Raw genomic sequence first — 20513 nt, 5'->3', positions numbered from 1 at the left:
CTAAACATGAGGGCAAGATAGCAAGACCTAAACCAGAAATAATCATCATCATCATCGGATAGCTAAAGGAACAGAACATAATTATAATCAAAACAGTATCACCAGAGAATAAGAAATGATCCATAATGCAAAAATAAACTAAAACATAAGAAACTCAAAATGCTGGGTCGAACCGACCCACGACCGTGACAGTGCTGTAAAAACGTATTTGCCCTCCTCCTGATTTATTCATTTTTTGCATATTTGTCACCCTTGTTTCAGAGCATCAAACTAATTTTAATATTAGACCTGAGGAAATACATGGTGCAGCTTTTAAATGAAGATTTATTTTTTTTGTCTAGCATGAACAACCTGTTTAAGGTAATGCCAAAGCATTTCAACCTGATTTAAGTCACAAGTTTAAATAGGCCACTCCAAAACCTCTTTTTTTTTCATTTTCACTTGTTTAACATTCAGAGGTGGACTTGCTGGTGTGTTTTGGACCATTGTCCTGCCACATAAACTAAGTGAACTTGAGCTTCAGGCTGGACATTCTCTTTCTTATATAGAGCAGAATCTATGTTTCCATCAATTACAACAAATTCTCCAGGTGCTGAAGTAGTAAAGTAACCCCAGACCATCACACAACCACCACCATGTTTGACTGTTGGCATGATGTTCTTCTTATGAAATGCTGTGTTAATTTTATGCTAGATGTAGCAGGACTCAAAACTTCCCTGAAAAAATTATGCCTTTGTCTCGTCAGGCCACAGAATATTTTTTCCAAAATTCCCAGGGATCATCAAGATGTTATTTGGCAAATGTGAGACAAGCCTTTGTGTTCCCTTTGGTCACCAGTGGTTTTCTACTTCGAACTCTCACATGGATACCATTTTTGTTCCATTTCTTTCTTATTGTTGACTCATAAACACTGATTTTAGCAATTGATGCCTGCAGTTCTTTCAATGTTGTTCAAGTTTATTTTGTGACCTCCTGGATGGGTCGTTGATGTGCTCTTTGAGATATTTTAATAGCCTGGCCGCTTCAGGGAAAGTTCACCGCTGTTCCAAATTTACTCCATTTGTGGATAATGGTTCTTACAGTGGTTTACTGGAGTCCCAAAGCTAAAAGTGGCTTTGCAACCCTTTCCAGATTGATAAATGACTTTGTATCTCATCCTTTCTTGTTCCTTTAGATCGTGGCATGATGTGTTGCTTTTGAGATCTTCACTTCGTCAGACAGTTTCTATTTAAGCGATTTCTTGAGTCAACGGATCTGGCGGCAATCAGGCCTCGGTGAGGCTAGTGAAATTGAACTCAACTTTCGTCCAAAATTTGGATAATTAACAATTAAGTTAATTAATAATTTAAAACTGGGAGGCAGTTAATCTGTCACATATAGGGCCAACTAGGTTTGGAGAGCTTTATTCTCTTAATAAATTCAATAATCTTTTTAAAACTGCATTTTGTGTTTGCTAGGGTTATCTTTGTCTAATATTAAAATTTGTCTGATGATCTGAAACATGCAAGTCAGACAAATATGCAAAAACTAAGAAAGAAATACTAAAATCCACTAAAACAAAACATTGTGCTCATAAAACTGGAAAGGAAATGTATTTCTTTTTCAGCTTGTTGCATTTGACAACAACCTGCCCATTGAGGTGTGGGTGCATCTCTTTACCTAGACCCAGGGTTTCAAGATGACTGTGATTCAACTGTCTTCACAAAGTGTTTTGTTTGGAATACCTTTTGTAAGGTTCTTAAATCTTGACCCTGACAAATACCCTCATTATGACAAATAAAAAGACTAAAACTAAAACTGAAACTAATGAAAAGACAGCAAAAACAAAGTGTTTTAAAACACTTAAAAGGAAAGTGAAACAATAAATTCCATGTGGGAACAATAACTAAAATCAATTAAAATCAGAAACTGAAAATAAAATAAAATAATAATAATAATAATGCTCAGGTTCTTATCTAATATATGGCAGCCATAAATTATTGTTGAACATCTCAGTTTAATGTGCTGACACTATATGGTTGTGGATTTGTTCCAGTTCAGTCACTAGAGCGTGAGATTAACACCCCTGGCACAGTTAGTAAGACACTGGTGGGCTTTAAGGCCTGACACAGAAATGGCACTAGCTCATCCCAAAGGTGTTGGAAGGGGCTGAGGTCAGAGTGTTCAAGGGCCTTATCCACCCTGAAGGTTTCTCTTAACTGGAACTAAGCAGGATGTGAACAGTAATATGTCCGTGTGGTGTCTGCACACCGTATGTAATCTATTTTCAGATGGATTATGTTTTCTCTGTGTGAGAAGAGAAACAGATTGAGAGAGATCTGTAAACTGACACGGCCTCTTCAATCCGTCCTTCCCCCCACAGTTCACTGAATCGCTGTCTTTACTCTCGCTCCTGTGGCGCCAGTGAAGTAAAGGCCATCCTCACTGTCACTCACGGATTTAATCATTCGAATCTACCCAGGCTCTCGCCTCATTTTCTGCCTCCGGTAATAGCGTTTCAGCTTCGTACGGGCGGTGAGTGCGCGCTGTCCAAGGTGCTGCAGCGGCGCGCCGCCCCGCCCATCCTCTCCTCTCACTCTCTCTCTCTCTTACACACACACACACACATACACACAAATACACATTCACACTCCATCGTTCTCCTGCGACCACGTGACGTTCCCTCTGTCGAGTCTCGCGGAGAGCATCAGACTGCACCTTTTCCTCCTCAGGAGAACGGAGAGAAGGAGAGGGGGAGAGCGGCATTGAGTCACAGAGAGAGAGAGAGAGAGACAGAGAGAGAGAGAGAGAGACTGAGCGCGAGAGAGGAAAGGGAAGCTAGAGAGAGTGTGTATGAGAGAGAGAGCAATAGCACCTTGTCGCCTGGAGGCGATCCTATGATAGTTTCGTCCCTGTCCGGTAGACCGACTCAGTCTGCCACCAGGCGCGCGCCTGCTCTCTCCTCTCTCGCGAATTCGGGGGAGATTCTCCTCAAATGGAAGGGAAATCGATGAGCCGCGCGCGGCACTGTTGCCACAGAACCACAGGATGCGCGTGAGGTAGGTCGGTTTTCTAGTGTAATATGTGCCTGAGCTGAGGGAACACCGCGGTCGGTTTGCCTTTTATTTACCGGGGCGAGGCTGCCACGACACTATTACAGGTGTAATTCCAATTAAAACAGCAGGTTAACCGTATAAAGAAAAAAAAGTAATTAACATGTAACCGGTGAGCTAAGCTGTAGTTAACGTCAAGCGCTAAGGGCTTAGGTGATGAGACCGAACCCCCGGTGTAGTCGAGAGGGAGAAAAAAATGGAGAGAAAATATAGCCGCAAATCGAGAATCGATATTTCAACCGCATTCATTCACCCCGTCTATCAATAACTGTGATGTCGCCGCTTTTCGCCTCTCAAAGACTCCGAGAATACGCTACGTGTAGTCCACTGTGCGTGTGCATTTGCTGCCACTGTGGGGTTGTGCCGTGTGTGCGCGTGTGAATGTGTTCAACTGTTTGAAATGGGCTCTGAAGCCGTTAATTCGATAAAAGCGAGGCGGTTTGAGTCATCCGCCGCAGCGCGCGGTGCTGCTCCCGCTCTTTGTGATTAACCTAACACAGTGTTTGACGGTGCCGCGAGGTAGCCTCGTTAAACCCATTTACAAAATAAACTGAAACACGAAAGCTGTTGATTAAAATCTGTAAGAATACCGCCAGTGTCAGAGTGGGTCCAGCTGTTCTTTTTGGACATTAAGGCCGCCGCAGGTATGCCACCTTATAAAAATCCCCTGCGGCATGATGGGAGCTCTGCTGAAGGAGGTGCTGTTTGTGTATGTATGTATGTATGCGCGTGCCTATATACTGTATGTGCTTGGCTTAAATCACTGCCGTGTGGGCTGCGTGGAAGTAAAAAAATCTACGTGTTATTCTGTATGTTTATAAAGAGTTATGTGGGCCTGCTCCTTGTGTAGTGTGACAATATGATGTCTTTGTGTGTATGCGCGCAGAAATGCACGAGAAAGAGTAATCTGAGAACAACAGCGGGATCAGGTTGTGTATGTGTGCGTGAGAGTTTGTGTATTGTATATATGTATGCGTGTGTGAGTGTGTGTGTGACCCTGGTTGATTGTGCCGTCTCTGTTCTCTCTGTAGGTCGCTGGAGAGAGTGATGACGCGGCAGTGAGAGACACACATACCTCACTTGCACACACACATACATTCGAACACACACACACATATTTTTTTTTGCCCACACACACTTTAAGTCTTGCCCTACTAAGAAAGGGAGGAGGGGGAGAAAATACTGCTATGACGGTGTCATTTCTCTCCATTACCAGTGTGTGAGACACACACACACACACACACACACACACACATACACACACTTGCACTTGTACTCCGTGGGGAGTTGCCTGCATGGGGGATAAGGCCCAATCTAGGGCACAAAGATGGAGTTCACATACAATTTGTCACATATCTAACACTCACACAGACGTTCACACAAACACACACACCTGGAATCTCATATGTCAGAAGATAAGAATAAAGACTGAATGGAGAGGAGACACTGAACATCTCAGAGACGACACAAACAAGAGGCCAAGGGAAAAAAAGATGTCCAAAGCATACTGAAAGGATGGCGGGAGCCGCTGTTTGACCCCCTCCCTTTCCTGGAGCTGAATCCTATAGGAGCCAACCTTTGAAAAGAGCACTTGCAAGATAGAAGGGTCACCTGAGAAACCCATAAAGAGTTCTTCAAAGGCCCCTACAGTTCTCACCATGAGCTGTAGGCTAGAGGGAACACCCCAGCTCTAGCCACTATCTCCTCCCGTGTGTGTGTGTGAGTGTAAGCGTGAGTGTGTGTATGAGTGTAATGGCGGTTTGTGTTTGGGCGGCAGCCCCACTGCTCTTCCTGGGGCTCTGCCTGTGCAGCGTGGGGGGCCAGGCCCAAGGCGAGGTCCTGGAGTTTGGAGGCGTTTCCAGCCAGTGGGGGCGGTTCCCAGTATGGAACGCTTGCTGCGAGAGTGTGCTGAGCTTCAGCCTGCGGACTCACAGCCAGGAGGGCCTGCTGCTCTACCTGGATGACGAGGGATTCTGCGACTTTCTGGAGCTGCTGCTTCTCCACGGTCACCTTCGGCTGCGTTTCTCCATCTTCTGTGCTGAGCCAGCTGAGCTGCAGTCAGGTGTGGCGGTGAGTGATGGGCGGTGGCACGCAGTGCGTGTCAAGCGGGATTGGAGGAACACCTCGTTGGAGGTGGATGGGCGATTGGAAGGATGGGCGGAAGTGAAGAGTAAGAGAAGAGACATGACAGTATTCAGTCATACCTACATGGGCGGGGTGAGCCCAGAGCTACATTCTTCGCCCCTCCGCCTCACCTCTCCTTCAGTGCGGGAACACCCTGCCTTCCGTGGCTGGATCACGGCAGTGAGCATCAACGGCTCACTGGTGACGCTGGACGGCTCAGAGGGCGTCACAGTAACAGCTGGCTGTGGCCCAGACCATCAGTGCCAGAACGGAGGGGTGTGCAATGTGGTCAACGACCAGGCTGTCTGCGACTGCTCCGACACCGGCTACCAAGGCAATGACTGCAGCGAAGGTAAGGCCCAAAATCATGCTGACCCATCATATACATCCCATCCTTTACACATACACATGTACACCTCAAAAGACACATGCACATACGCTTACATATGTGGATTAACATCTCAAAATTTATACCTCTCTTTACAAACACCAAGTCCTTCAACAAAGATATCTATTTCTCATTCACACCTTCACATTTACCTTCAATTTGTGTGTATGGACCAGCAGCCTTCACAAACAGTGCAAGACATGCATACTGATTATGTTTGAGATTGATTTCTTACGCCTGCCGGTGGCTCCCAGTTTAAGTGAGCTCCTCCAGAACCCAAAATTAAGCCCACTCCCAGGAAGAGAAGTCAGTGTAGTGAAGCTGGAGAAGAGAGCTTGAAAACAATTTGAAACAAATTCCTGAAAGTCACTGAAATGCCTGGCTGCAGGTTTTGAGGAGCTCAGTAGGTGCATTTGGCAAAACACAATAACTATATAGATCAGTTGTGGACATGGCTGTTGGCTCATGTTGAGAAACTCTAATTGGAGCAGGGCTTAGATGCTGGAAATCAGTGGTTGTTATATGGCCGACACCTGCCTGCCTGTGTTAATGGATTTGCATTGATTCTAAATGGCCTTCAGCGGTACCATACATAGGGTGCTGAATGATGTGTGTACAATCTATCGCCTGCCATTAATTTGAACAGCTTGCAGCCTGTTAAGATGCTCTGTTTGCATCTGTGTGATTGTGTGTAATGATTTTGTGTCAGTGCTTTTATGCATAATAAAAAAGGAGACAGTGTTGTGTTTATAAAGATGAAAAAGTCAGACTATAAACACTTGTAAGTATGCCGCAGATGGTTTAATAACTGCTAGAAGACCTTCTCTTAATACTTCCAGTAGTGCCTTTGGTCACTACAAGTGCCAATACATTGGGCAGCGTACTGATGGCTGTTACAAAAATGAAGCAGCTGCTTAATGAACTCAGCTACCAGGTTATGGTTATCATTGCAAATTCGTTAATTTCCCCCTTCTAAGTTGTGTGTGTCTTCAGATTTGCTTCAGTTCATTCAGAGATAATTTGCATTCTTAATCGATAGCTCTCTAAAACGAGTCTGTGCTTTTTTGTTTTCAGCACCAGCGATACCAATCAGCCCCCCCCAGCAATTGATTTTTGTTCTTTTTCCTCTTTTTTTTAAATGACACAAATGCATCAGCCAAAAAACTGCCGAGTGGCCTTCCAGCATGGCTACTGTTTGTCACCAGCCTAACCTTAAACCCCACCCAGCACCAATTTCAACATCACACATCCCCTTTAGCCACCCATCATATCACACCCTAGCATTTAGTGGACAGTAGGATGGCTTAGGTTACCATGGAAACAGGACTAATAAGAAGACACGATGAAAGATGCGTTCCTAACCCTCCTGCTTCCACGCCTCAGCTCCAGCCTCCCCCCTTCTGCACTCGTTTGTACCTGCAGCTCCAAATGACTTCAGACATCATATCTGCCACGCACTCTTTCCACTCTGTTTACACGCATGTGGCAGTGAGTGGAGATTACTGCGTGTTTAATCTAGGAGGCATGTTCACAAATCGGGCCACCTGTCCTACAACAAACAAGGGAGATGCACACAAACGAGGCAATTAACAAACAGTTAATTAAAAAAAATAGGAAGCATAAGAAGTGAACCTAAACTAACAATGACAGGTTTAGTTGTAAAGTCAACACACTGGGTTCAGGTGTTGCCAGGGTTGCCTGTGTTGTCCACCTCTAGTACCTGGAAAGAAAATAGCCACACACATTCCATAGCAGGTGCAGATGGGCATTTTAAGAAAAAATATTATTCAGTACTTATCAGTTTCAATGGTGTCTTTACAGAATTTGCATTGGACCTTGTTTTCAGTTGTTTTTCTTTAGAACTTTAACAGCTGTTGCATTTTGTGGACTCACAGAAACATTTGATTTCCCCATGTCTCACATGCTGTAGTGGTCTGGCGATGGACATTAACATCTTTCCATCTATTTTCTTTTTTTTTCTTTTTTTTCTTTTTTTTTTTCTTTTTTGTGTCCCGTTTGGATCTTTAGCCATCAGAATTGTTGTCTTAAGGCCAAGAAAGATGCCAAGCGGATTTATTTTACCAAGTGGATCATCATGGCCTTGCCATATTGGTCCATTTGATTGACCTTTATTATAATTATGAATTTATTTTATTTTCGGTTGCTACAAACGGGACAGACATGACTGGGGGATAGGACAGGGAGAAAGAATGAAAGAAAGAGAGGGAGAGAAAGAAAACCAAAGGGGAGAAGAGACGGTGAGAAGGGGGGGAAGAAAGAAAAAAAAACAAAAAAACACCTGGATCACCTGTATGGAGAAAAAAAACAGAAGAGAAAGCAAACAACAAAGAGCAACATAATAAAAAAAAACAGCACCATCACAATAAACTAGCTAGTAGTAGATAACAGTAGATACTAAATAATAAACGATATTGTGCAGCACGCAAGATAGACAGCGCACAATGTGCTTTGAGGCAGCAGCCAAGAAAGGTGTAGTCTGTGAACACCCGTGTGTACACCTGTGTGCATACCTGTGTGGATCAGCATGCTTGTATTCCAAAGGTTTCTCCATGTAACGATCTGCTAGGGAGTGTGGGGAGCCATAGCCCCGTCCACCAGGGTATGAAGCAGGTATGGAGGAGATCCAGGCCCCAGATATCCAGAGGCCCCAGAGTACAAGGACCCAAGGAGGACCACCAAAGGGGGGGAACCGTGCCACCCTCCTGGGAAGAGCTGGGTAGAGCCCCAAACGAGAGGTCACCCTGCAGCTACGGAGCAGAGGCCAGAGGGGGTTGCAGTGGCGTGCCCGCGGGCTCTGCCGGCAGCCAGCTGTGCCAGAGAGGACCGAGCTTCAGGCCCAGAGGCCAGAGGCCTGAGGGCATCCAATCCCCGGAAGGAGCCCAGCCCGGAAGGAGCCCAGCCCAGTCCATCTATTTTCTTAATTGCTTATTCAAATGAGAGTCATGTTGGAGGGCTGGAGACTATCCCAGCTATCATAGGTCACACTGGACAGGCACCAGTTCATCACTAGGCTAACAACAGGGAGACAGACAACCATTCACACTTACAGTCACACCAATGTCCAAATTAGAATCAGTTAATACCTTAGCATATTTTTGCACAGTATCGGCACAGGCAGAATATGCAGACTCCACACAGAAAGGCTGTGTTACCTCCTACCAGCCACTGGTAAAAACAAGGTGATATCTAAATGTTTTAAGACAAGAATCAGTGACATAGTCTATTTATTTATTTATCTTTAGAATTTAATGACTTTGAAATGACCTTATTAACCACTACAAAAGGCAACATATGGGCTTCTTTTCAATATACTTTTTTGCTTCCTCCTCTCGCATCTCTTTCTCGCATCTTAGCTCCTCCCAGTGAGGATATAAGGTGAAGATGCAAGGACGAGATGCAAGGACAGCGGTGCCGAAGCTTCCATTATACAAATCCATGGATCCATAGTGCCGGCCTTAAGAGCTGCTGGTTACTTATAACAGGCTTCACAGTTGGACGCCCTGTCTAACTGATTCATAAAGATTTCCTAGAATCTTGTATAAGGAACAATTTAAAATTTTACCTTTTAAAGACAGATGGATATGAAAATCTCTTGTTTATAAATTCATGAAATATGAAAATTGTTAAATACATTGAATTAGCTGCAGCTATAATAGTAATTAAATGAACCTTTTAAATCCTCTAATTCATGTATAGAACAGTGCTATTTGTTCTGAATTGTTCCATTATTATTTGCACTAAAATGCGCCACGCGGCTTCATAAAAATGTTTTCGATTGTAAATGAAAAAACTAATTGGGGCTTTGCTTGACGCCACAGCACAACAGTGCATTGCGCCTCAGTATGTGCTTTCTGTCAATCCTGTAAATGACACTACAAAGCAAGCACTGTAAAAAATAAACTGCTACATGTGGAGTTTTCCGGGTCATCGGAGGAGAGGGGATGCGAGGAAGCAAAAGTTAGTGCAATTAAAAATCAGACGCAGCGCGGAGAGGGTCGTCAAAGGCAATAATGAAAGTCTTGACCACCACTCCTAACATGCCACGGAGATAAAAACGGTATTAAAGCAGGTACGTTTATGTTCATTTGTGAGGAAATAATTAGTCTATATGAGAGAATTAAGAAGAAAATTAATTAGCAGCTGTTTTGATGATTAAAAATGAATTAATTAGGAAGAAAATACAAAGAATGTCCCCGAATGTGAGCATTTGATGTTTTTCTTTGTCATATATGAAAGTAAACTGAATATTTATTGGGTTTTGTACCGACTAATAAAACAAGCAGAGTATCTTACCTTGACTATTATTTAACTATTTTCCAATATTTTATGAGCAAAAAGCAATTAATTGGGTGAGTCATCTGCTGATTAAGTAATCATGAAAATGCATTTAAGCCACTTCTAAAGTAGAAATGCCAAATATTCCCTTGATCTAGTTTCTAAAAAGTGAGAGATGCTGTCTTTTTTGTTATTTGTATCATTTTACATTTAATATATTTATGTTTTGGGCTGCTGGTCAGAAAACATAAGAGTTTAAAAGCATCATCTTGTGCCCCGGTACTTAATGCCAGACAATTTTTAGTATTATTTAGTAGTTTTGGCATTTTGCAGACTAAATCATTAGTGCTAAAATAAATAGCAGTTGTTGGGGTTTTGCGTTGCACGTGTGTTCAGGAAGTGACAGATGAAGCTATGATCAGCTCTGTGCAGAAACTCAGTGCTGCACTGAGAATTAGGTATGATCCAAGCCAGTCTAATCCAGTCTGCTGTTCTGCTGCTGCTGCTTAGGGCACAGTGGGAGACAGACAGCAGTGGCACACGCATACCTGCACAAACATGTGCAACACAAAACATACAATCACACAGAGAAACACATTCACACAGTGCACTGGCTCCAGCACCAGCATTAGTCATAACACCACTGAGGTTCCTAACAGCAGTGTAGCTTTACAGGCTAAATAAGAGGTGAAGACATTTTATGTAAAAGCTCACACCAGATACAATATCTACTTTTCTCTGGCACTCGTCACTCAACAAGAGGCCACTTATTCCTTTTAAGGGAGTGTTTTATATTCCTAGTGTTGGAGTCACATTTCATCTGTGAGTGAAGCCAATTGTTTTGGAAAACATGTGCCAGAGTCATGTTTTTTCTCTTGGCACCAGTGGCTGCTGTTAGTAATTGTAGTCACATAAATTGTAGTCTCGAGTTTGGAGGTCTGCTTAGATGGATGTGCTTCTGTGTCTTAAGTAAGAAGCTTCATAGCATTACATGGTTAAAATAATGTGGAAATTCTCTTTTCAAACTAAATTGCAGCTTCAGAGAAAACATATTATGGTCTTTTACTTTAGAGCTGAAATTTGCTCTGAGACTTGGTATTGTAGCTTAGTATTAAGTTTTGGTGTAAGCAAATCAGTTCAGACTCTTCTCTTTTTATTTTTGCAGATTAAGATTTAAGAGTTTAGGCATAAATGTTGAATGAAAATGATGTGCAATTGTAACACAACATTTTTCAATGTTTTCATTATTTTAATTATTAATTTGCATAAAATTGCAAAACTTCTGGGTTAAAACGGCCCCCCCAAAAAGAGTTAAAAATTTCACTGGCTGTCTGACCGGGTTGCACCCCAAGGCATTTGTAGCTGAGCTGAGCCAGGCTTTCCCCTCATAGCCACGAGGTTTGGCAGATAAGGATATAGTGCAAAATAGCATGCCTTTTATTTGCAGTTTATGCATCAGAAATGGGTTGGTACGCTACATTTTGGGGACATAGTTTTGAGAGGCATTTGCAGACAGTGAAGTTCAGATAACAAACACTGGAAATAGCATAGCTGTTTTTGTGTGCAGCTGCATTTTTGGTTTCTATATTTGGCCAGCTTTTCACGTATAGCGTCACAATTATTAATTGCTTTTGGATTTAATATATTAAATTCTTTGTGGTCAAAAAAAAAGGAAAAGAAGAGGCAAATTCTATACCCTAAATTCTAAAGCAATCAGTCAAAGGAAAACTAGTTGATTTGTGCAGTTGCTAGAAGGGGGGAAATCAAATGCCTTGATTGATAGGAAGGACAATAACAAATTCTGTGAGGGAGGAAAATGCATCAGTTCATTATGTGGAGGAAACTGCAGTTAACCAAAAGGGCAACTCAGCAATTAAAGAAAAATGAGAAGGTGGGTTCAGCTGTGTCAAGCATATCAGCAGCAGTTTTTTCATCTGTCAATTTCATCAGTGTATATTAGGCACAATAATGTAAAAAAAAAAAAAAAAAAAAAAAGCCTAAAGAAGCTTAACAGTCAGCTCTTGAAGGTTAATTATGATCTTTTTTAGTTACTTACTGGTAGTAGTATTAAAAAAACTCACAGACATTAGTTCTGGAAACAGATTTAATGGACTGAGCTTTTCTACTGAAAGTGCAGTTTTTCTTAGCCAGCTAACCAACACACAGACCTTGGACAGAAGAGTGCAACACCATCTTTAAATTCTCAGAATCATTCTTGGTAGATAGTTCAGAGATATAAAGAAGTTGGAGAGGAAAAACTGAGCAGATGATGTGTTTTCTTTGGATAGCCCACATTTTCTGGAGGGCTATTTTGTGTGTTGTGGATCTATAATATTTATTTTTTAAAAAGCTTGCCTCATGCGCTGTTGTTCATTTTGGTGTGACAAGATACCGGCACTGTGGGATATCTCAAACCCCAGGAACCGCAGGCTGAACCAATATATACGCATCAGCAACACTACCAGTGAGTTACTCTTACGGATTTATAGTTTTTCAAAGGAAATTCTCATTCTAGATGCACTGACACACTTTAGAGGAGATAATTCTCAGTTTGTGTTTAAAATTAAGTGGATGGCTAAAAAAGAAGGGGACTAGAGGCCTAGGTCTCTTTGACTGAAGCAAAAACATGTTAATAGCATCTAAGGTTGCAAATATGTTGATTGTAGGTTGTGAAAGAGTTGTCGCTTTCAAAACTGGGATGATCATTATTTGCGAGTATACGAGCCGAGACTGTGTAGTTGTTTTGTGTAGAGTCAGGCAAAGCCGGGCATAAAGGTTTATCTTTTATATGGTACCTTGAAATTACTGTGTTATTTTGAACCCAGCAGCCTCGGTGTAGCTGCACAATAAAGCTTTGAGATAAAATTATAACCCTCTAAAAATTAGAAAAAAATTCAGTTATGAATCTTTAATACAGAATGAACATGCTCTGCTAGAGGAAAATATGAATCCTTAGGACTACGTTTGAAGCTAGAAATAAGCAATTTAGCTGTGGCAGTCTTAGTTTCCGTACACGTTTACAATTACACAGTATCTTCAAGGCTCCCAAATGATCCACTTTTATTCCTGCTCATATTTTTGCAGATTTGTGTCAAGCCTAGAAGTATTTGCAAAGCGTAATGTTGTTATTTACTGTAGGCATTCTCAGCCCTGAAAAAACTGCAGTATATTACATATTTAATACCAGTGCAATGAAGGAACTATTTATGAGGGTTTTGTTCCAGAGCACATCAATATGTCACTTTGGAGAAATACAATGATTTGAGATATTCAGAATATAGATGTAGTAAGTGAAGACAGTTTGAGCAGAGCCCGTGCATAAATGTAATTACTGTCTAAGTTATTTTGCCCTCCAGTGAAGGCAGAGTGAACCTGGCTTGTTAGGCCTGGCCTGGCTTGCATTGTCCTTGAGGGCAAATCGCTGTTAGCATGCTAATGGTTCCACCTGTTTCTGCCATGCCACCGGCACAAGGGCAGAGGCAAGGAAACACTCACATGAACACAAAGCTCAAGACTCACACATCCACACACAGGCGCCCAAAGTTTAATGTACACACAAGCACACAGACACACACACTCTGTCCCAGTATTGGACCATGCATGCCCCTTGTCTTCCTGCACTGCTAATCCATCCCTACATGTTTACCCTGCTATTTCACATCATTATTACTGCCATAGTCAACGTTAGTGTGAGTGTGTGTGTGTGTGAGAGAGAGAGAGAGAGAGAGAGAGAAAGCGAGAGAGAGAGAAGGAGGGGAGAGAGGTAAAGAGGATGTGGGAGAGATTGCGAGATTGAAAGTGTGTGTTGCATGCTATATGTCGGGGGGCTCCGGGGAGAGGAAGCGGCTACAAGGTAAGTTATGGGGTAAATGGCTCTTGAATCCAAACCTACAGGTAGGACTGTATATTTACACCAACACCCCCTCCCCACCCCTCTACCTGAATACCCCTACCTCCACCCCTGTGTACCCTACAAGTGTGGGTGGGCGTGTGTTTGTTTACGCACTTAGATATGTGTATTTGTACCCGCGTGGAGTCGTAGAGAGACTGTTCATCTGTATGTATAGATAAATCTCAGTTTTGGCTACCAGTGCAGCATGGTATCCATTGTGTCCGTGCGTGGACTTTTGCATGTGTGTTGCCGCGGTAACCCCGGACAGGTGTGCATGTACAGTAAGTAGCCATGGTAACCCAAGGGCTGAGCATGCATGTTAATGAATGTCTGTCTCTCTCTCTCCTCGGCCGGCCGCAACACCTTTCCAGAGCACAGCTACACTCCAGGTAGGTTGTACTATCTATCTATCTATCTATCTATCTATCTATCTATCTATCTATCTATCTATCTATCTATCTATCTATCTATCTATCTATCTATCTATCTATCTATCTATCTATCTATCTACTTTTCCTCATTCTTCTCGCTTCTTTTTCTAATCGACACCTTTCTTGCTCTTCAGTTAACTCGTAATCATGACCATCTATTCTTTTTCATCATTCCTCTTCTCGCTTTCACATCTTTTCCATGTCAGTATTACCTTCATCTCTCACTCAGCACTTTTTTTTTTTTTTTTTTTTGGAAATACATTAGTAATAGATAGCCAGGTTAAAAAAGGTAACCAGCCTAGATGTATGTTGGTCTGTGTGGGTATGTAGGGGTTGGATGCTGATATCTGGTAAGTACTACATCTCATGCGCAATCATCTGAAGTGGCTCTTGCCTCGAGGTTATGTAGACGCGCAAATACTGTAAAGTGTACGACCTAGTTTATGGCTATGTGCAAACGTCTGTGTTCATACCTGTTTGTGCGTAGGATCGGTGCCTAGGATAAGTAAGTGTCTTCAAAGCGAGGGTTGTTTTGTTTGTTTTTTAGACATTTTGTATAATTTAGATGACTCATGCACTCACAGATACACACACCAGCACAGAGAAATTTAGCCTTCATCAGCATGCCATTGACAAACTCCTGTATCACAAAAGCACATACATGCGCACATACACACCCCATGATCCTTTACTGTGCTGACTGTGCTCTTGTCTTCCTTTAAGGTCTGGCACACCTGATGATTGGCGACCAAGGTATGGCCTCCTCTTACCTCACTTCCTGTTGTCCTCTGCTATACCATCACCCTTCCCTCCCCCTTACCTCTTAACTCCCCCTACACTCCTCCAACACTCCTTGTATCCCTCCCCCACCTCATCGCCACCTGGAGCCGAAGAAAGTTGTCTCTCTAGGCACTGAACGAAGGTCAGTTTTTTCTCCGTGATTAAGACGTTAAACAGTCCAGAGTTTTAATTTAAGCTGAAACGAATGCAATTTGCTGAAACAGTTAGACCTGAAATATGCCTTTGAAGATTATTTTAGGTGTTAAGTGATGAATCTGAGAGAAACTTCTTCTAAGATATTCAGTAGTCAAGGCTGGAGTAACGGGAGGGTGTAGATGGCTGCTGCTTCAGCGCTTGGTTGGATTAGACTTGGCAGGGCTCCAGGTCATGGAGATGGATCTATGGGCCGACTGACCGACTGACAACATGGATGGTTTGATTTGGTCTTTACTATTCACCTCATTTCATTTTCTCTCATCTGTGTGCAAGAGTTTGACTGAGAGGGATGTGAGTGCTGAGTGTGTGTGTGTACGATGTAGCCATACATGTGCATGTGTGCTCTTACAACAGGGTTTGAATCAGTGACTGCAAGCTTTCAGAGAAACGCACATCCGCACTCCTCCATGGCTTTTCATCTGCTTCCAGCATGTCTCGCTCTGCCGTTGCCGGTGCTCACATGGGCTCCCGTTAATACGTTGGCGAGCGCATGTGATTCTGAACAGATGTTCCTGCAGCATATGAAAGCATTGCTGCTACACCTCAAAACCCAAGTTGCCCAGTGTTTTTGAAGACATCCCCAAAAACAAGTGCCACTGGTCTGCTTGAAAACTGTTCACTGATGACCAAAAATCTCACACTGCCACCTCTTTTCTTCTTGCCCCACCCCCCTTCTCCTTCTTTGTTCCTGCCCTCTTACACTCTGTGTGGGACACCACCCTTTGTGATTTTAGGAAAGCTCAGAGGTACCTCCCATACTTTTTTATGTATCTATGGCTAATGAGCTATTCTGGATGGTTTTGAAGTTGGATGTATTGACAGGCTCTTGAATGTATGGTAATTTCAGACTTTTAGAGCTGTTCAGCTTCAAATTCTTATGTGCAGTTGCTGTTAAATTGGAATGTTTCATTTTTGGTAAGGTAAGGTGTTGACGTATGAGTGTGTGTGCATATGCGTGCGTGAGCGTGCTGTTACTTTTGCCTGCATGCGTGCGACTGAATAGAAGCTCGAGCCTACCGTGCTTTTGAAAATCGGGAAGGTAGGTGCTGCTCGATCGGTCGGCTCTGCATGACGCTGATGAATACACTGATTGGCCCACATGAAGACAGGCCTGATCGTGACAGGCTGATCTGCGTCTATTGTGCTCTTTGATTGGATGAGAGAGACGATGTGATGACGGCTGTCTCCCATTGTGACAGGGCTGCCGTGCATTCGCTGAAATGTGCCATTTAATGAAATGTTCATCCTAGCTAGCAGATAGAAATATCTTGAAGAGAACAAATGATGTCTCTAAACATCTATCGTGTAAGACATCTCTATTATGACAAGTATATTTCTATCTGGGCTTTTTTTTCTGTGTTTTGATTGCTAAGTAAACTCACATTGCTGAAGTTTCTGCCTTAAAATGTCTGCCGTGAATCATCCAGGTGGCAGTGAAAATTTAATGGCTTCATCTGGCTTATGCTCAGCATTTTAAATCACCTACTTAAGGACAGACATGTATTAACATATGTTTCCAGCATTATTACACAATGTATTCAGTGTATTTGTGTATAGTGGATGCCCTCGCTATTACGGATGTTTGGATTGTGATAGGCTAAAAAGTAAAACTGTTTCTCTTATTTATTTTTTAAACCTTTGAAGCCTCTTTCAGACACTGTACACATGAAAAGGCTGCGTGTGTGTTTGCGCGAGTGTGTTTTTGCTCTGCATACTGAGATGTAAAGGCTGTCAAATGGTGCAGACGAAGCCTAGCTTAGGTTAGCTCAGCGTAAAGAGGCTTTTTGAGGAGCCTGCAAAGCTGAAATGAGTTTCTTTGAGGGGGTGGATTGGTGTGGGGAGGGGTGCCTTAGAAAGATATATAGCATATGTGTGTGTGTGTGTGTGTGTGTGCGTGTGCGTTTGTGTGTGTGGGCAGGAGAAATTGAGAAAAAGAGACCGTGCCTGTGAGAGAACAGCTAAAGGAATGAATGATAGAGGGAGCAGAGAGGGAAATAGGAAGCGAGGGAGAGATAAAGTGAGTCGTCTTTTCTCCTGTGATGTAGAGCAACTGCCTGTATCTGCAAAGGGACAGCGGTGCTCCTGTCTGCCCTCCCAGCCCAGTCATTCACCAAGGGAGATCAGCCCTGATGGGGAGCGCTGGACCTTTCCCCTCCTCCATAAAACACAGTTATCACTCTCCCTGGAAATGATACCCACAGATCACTAATCACTTTGAGTGGGTGAAAATGCACGAATTGTGGAGGGAAGAAAGAAAGGAGGGAGCCAAATTGGATTTTCATAAGTATCGAGCAGCCAAAGGAAGAGGGGGGAAATGGATTTTTTTCATGAAAAGTATTGAGCAGCAATAATCTGGATGGAAAATGTGCTTAAAGCCAAGTAGCAGATTTTGCCCTTTTCTTTTCTCTCTGTCTCTCCAAGAATAGACCGTGAAGGGTTCTGGGTGAATGAATGATTGTAGATTCTGAATAGGATTGACGAGTGGCTCTTGGTCATAATTGGCAGCTATGCTTGTTTATGATATTTGTATGTTCTTCGAGCTCTGAAGCGGGCTGCCTAGTTAATAATCGTTGTTTGTCTGCATGTCCAAGTGTTCTCGATATCAATCCAACAATCTATACGCTACACAGACAAGTGGTCAGCCTCGCTTGAAGTGACCTTTAAAAATGCGTGTACGTGAACGGACGGACAAACAGACGCAAACTCACACACAATAACCTTTAGAGAGTGCCCGCTGAGTAGGTGAGTGAGTATGTGTTCAGTGTAAATATGCATGAGTAAGGCTGCCTGCACATATTCTTCACGGTCAGTGGATGAAGGCAGTGGAGAGCGAGGTGTGTTTGTCTGTATGTTACTGTGTGTCTTGTTTGAGTGCATGGGTGCATGTTCAGGGAGGTGGATTGTGAGTCATCACTTGTGACTCATAAAGCGTCGGCAATCAAAGCGGCTCATTTTAACACATTGTCTTATGGTAAAAACACGCAGATGGACGCACACTCCTGGCTGTGCACACACATGCCCAATATCACAGTCTTTGGATTTCTTTTTAAATTGTCTCTTTTGTGCGTTTCCCCCCCGCCTCTCCACCCCCTTTTGTTCTTTCATGGATAAATGCGCTTTTTCGGAAGAACGAAAAAAAAGCACACATGTACACACACATACACAAACGCAGTGGACGAGCTCCGTGCTGACTCCACCATATGTGGGGTTGGGAGTGGTAGCAGACGCCAAGACAAGAGGAACCAGTCAGTACCAGCAAAGTACAGCATGTCTCCTACCTCTTACTCATCACCACCAACAGCCCTAATAATAAATCATACAAGAGCTGATTATTTTTTAATAAACTACAGGCCCGCTGAAACAAAATTTAAATACATATTTTTGTTAGTCTAATTACACTTGTATAATTTCTCAGCACACTCTCATCTTTCTCTGTTATTTTAGGTGGTACTGTTGAAATGCTTCGCCCCTCATCAGAAGATTAATCAGCAGCAGTTTAAATTATTGATAAATGATGTGTTGCTCTTAGCAAAATACCTTCCTTTTTAGTTTTAAATAATTTAGGTCTACAGATAATGATTACTTATTGATTAATTGGCAAATTAGTTTTTTGATCAACAGATTCTGGTGCAATGCACTTTTATTTATATCATGCCAAATCTCAGCAAAAGCCATCTAAGGGCAATATTATAGAAAGAATGTGTAGTGTAGCCATTAACCTCGACCAATTGGTGGGGCTTCTATTTTTATCTATTGTCTTTTTTTACCCGTTACATTAAATGAAATAAATAGAAATGTTTTACAGCCCAAGTTGATGTCTTGGATTTGTCTGACCAACAGTGAAAAACTTCAAAATATTAAGTTTACTCACATGTATGACAAAGCGAAGTAGATACAAACCCCATGGCATTACTAGTAGTATAATTAAACAAAAACATTACCAAGATTGGACATTAATTTCAGATTAATTAGCCTAGTTAAACACAATATGTTTTGGTTTAGGCTGGTTGATCCATTGTTGACATTTTACTCCCATGGTGAGTATTTTCCACCATATTATGACATTTTAAAATGATTAATCAGCAAATTAATCATCTGCAAAAATATTAGTTAGTGTCAGCGCTGTCAGGAAGCAGTGAAAGAACAGGCCCTGCGTTTATGCTTGTAGGTACAGTGAACAAGTATCAACTCAAAAATGTAAATTCACTCAGTTATTGTTTGCGTTGGCCTGATTTCTGTTCCTGCGGCTAATCCTAGCAAAGTACAATGAATGAAAGATACTCATCAGACGCACATTAGCCGCTGATGTTGTAAGGCTTACATAATTAACAAGACGGGCAAGTGAGCAGCCTCCAACTCGAGGTGAGAGAGAGAGATGCTTAGTGTTAGAAGGCAAGAATCTGACGATTGGCTGCCTGCCTTACTGACTGGCATGATTTTGTTTCCTGATGGCCTCATCTTGAGCTGTGAAAAAAGAAACTGTGCGCCCTCTAGCAATCAGCAATGGTAAAGCAATTGCAGCAAAGTTTTTATTGGAAAATTGACAATTATCCCAGATATAAACTCTCCACTAATGGGACTAATTCTGCCTCTACTCTCCACTACTAACACCCATTACGCTACTGTACTACAACACTCATTAATGCTTAACACCCATGCAGTTCTTGTAATGAAAGTCACAGCACCACATACAGAGCTCAGCCCCCACATTATCAGGGAGATGCAGTTACTGAATTCAACATGGGAAATGTGCTGCAATCCCACTACTAAATGTATACTTTTACTGGTAATTATATGCAATTACCAGCTCATTAGCAAGCGTACACATTTACATTTTTTAGCATTCACCGCAATGCTAATAGGGAACACGCAAAGCCGAAGCACCCTATAATGGCCTAAAAATAAAGACATCAAACGGACTCTCCATTTGCAGAGGATGAAGGGGAAAGATAGAGCGGAGGCTGGCAATGAGTATGTAAGGGAGGGTGGGAGGACGGGTGGATGGGATAGGGTAAAAGAGTGCAGAAAAGTGATGGTGACGAAAGATAGGAGCGAATTCAGAAAGTGGGAAAAGAGAGGTGGAAAGAGAAGGTCGGCGACGCACGGGGAGACAGGAAGGGAGATAAGACTGCAGCGTTTCTCAGCAGGAGTGCTGCATCTCTCCTTGGGCTCCCCGACTTGACAGAGCCTCGCATCAGCCGGCATGGTATTCATCAGTGATGCACGTACCTTATCGAACACGCACACTCAGACACACACACTCCATTTTTAGAAAGAAAGAGAAAGAAACAGGG

At 42.6% G+C, this 20513-nt stretch overlaps 1 protein-coding gene across 11 annotated transcripts in view; it reads left to right on the top strand.

Moving 5' to 3' along the window:
- The first annotated feature begins 2642 nt into the window (after positions 1-2642).
- The window catches only part of nrxn1a (neurexin 1a), a 67739-nt gene continuing 49868 nt past the window's right edge, over positions 2643-20513 (top strand). For 4 of the 11 annotated variants that reach the window (XM_084937432.1, XM_084937429.1, XM_084937434.1 and 1 more), the window contains exons 1-4: positions 2643-3038; positions 4124-5568; positions 14164-14181; positions 14947-14976. In XM_084937432.1, the coding sequence (XP_084793558.1) occupies positions 4836-5568; positions 14164-14181; positions 14947-14976 (781 nt within the window). In that variant the 5' untranslated portion in view covers positions 2643-3038; positions 4124-4835. Of the gene's footprint in view, positions 3039-4123; positions 5569-11915; positions 12365-14163; positions 14182-14946; positions 14977-20513 lie in introns of those variants that run through there. The other 7 variants (XM_084937431.1, XM_084937428.1, XM_084937426.1 and 4 more) reach the window with 5 other exon arrangements.

This window comes from Perissodus microlepis, chromosome 8 (assembly GCF_051167445.1).
Source record: "Perissodus microlepis isolate ML-2025 ecotype Zambia chromosome 8, ASM5116744v1, whole genome shotgun sequence".
Taxonomy (NCBI): Eukaryota; Metazoa; Chordata; class Actinopteri; order Cichliformes; family Cichlidae; genus Perissodus; species Perissodus microlepis.
Note: the sequence above shows the minus strand (reverse complement) of the source record. Positions and strands in the feature narration are given on the sequence as shown.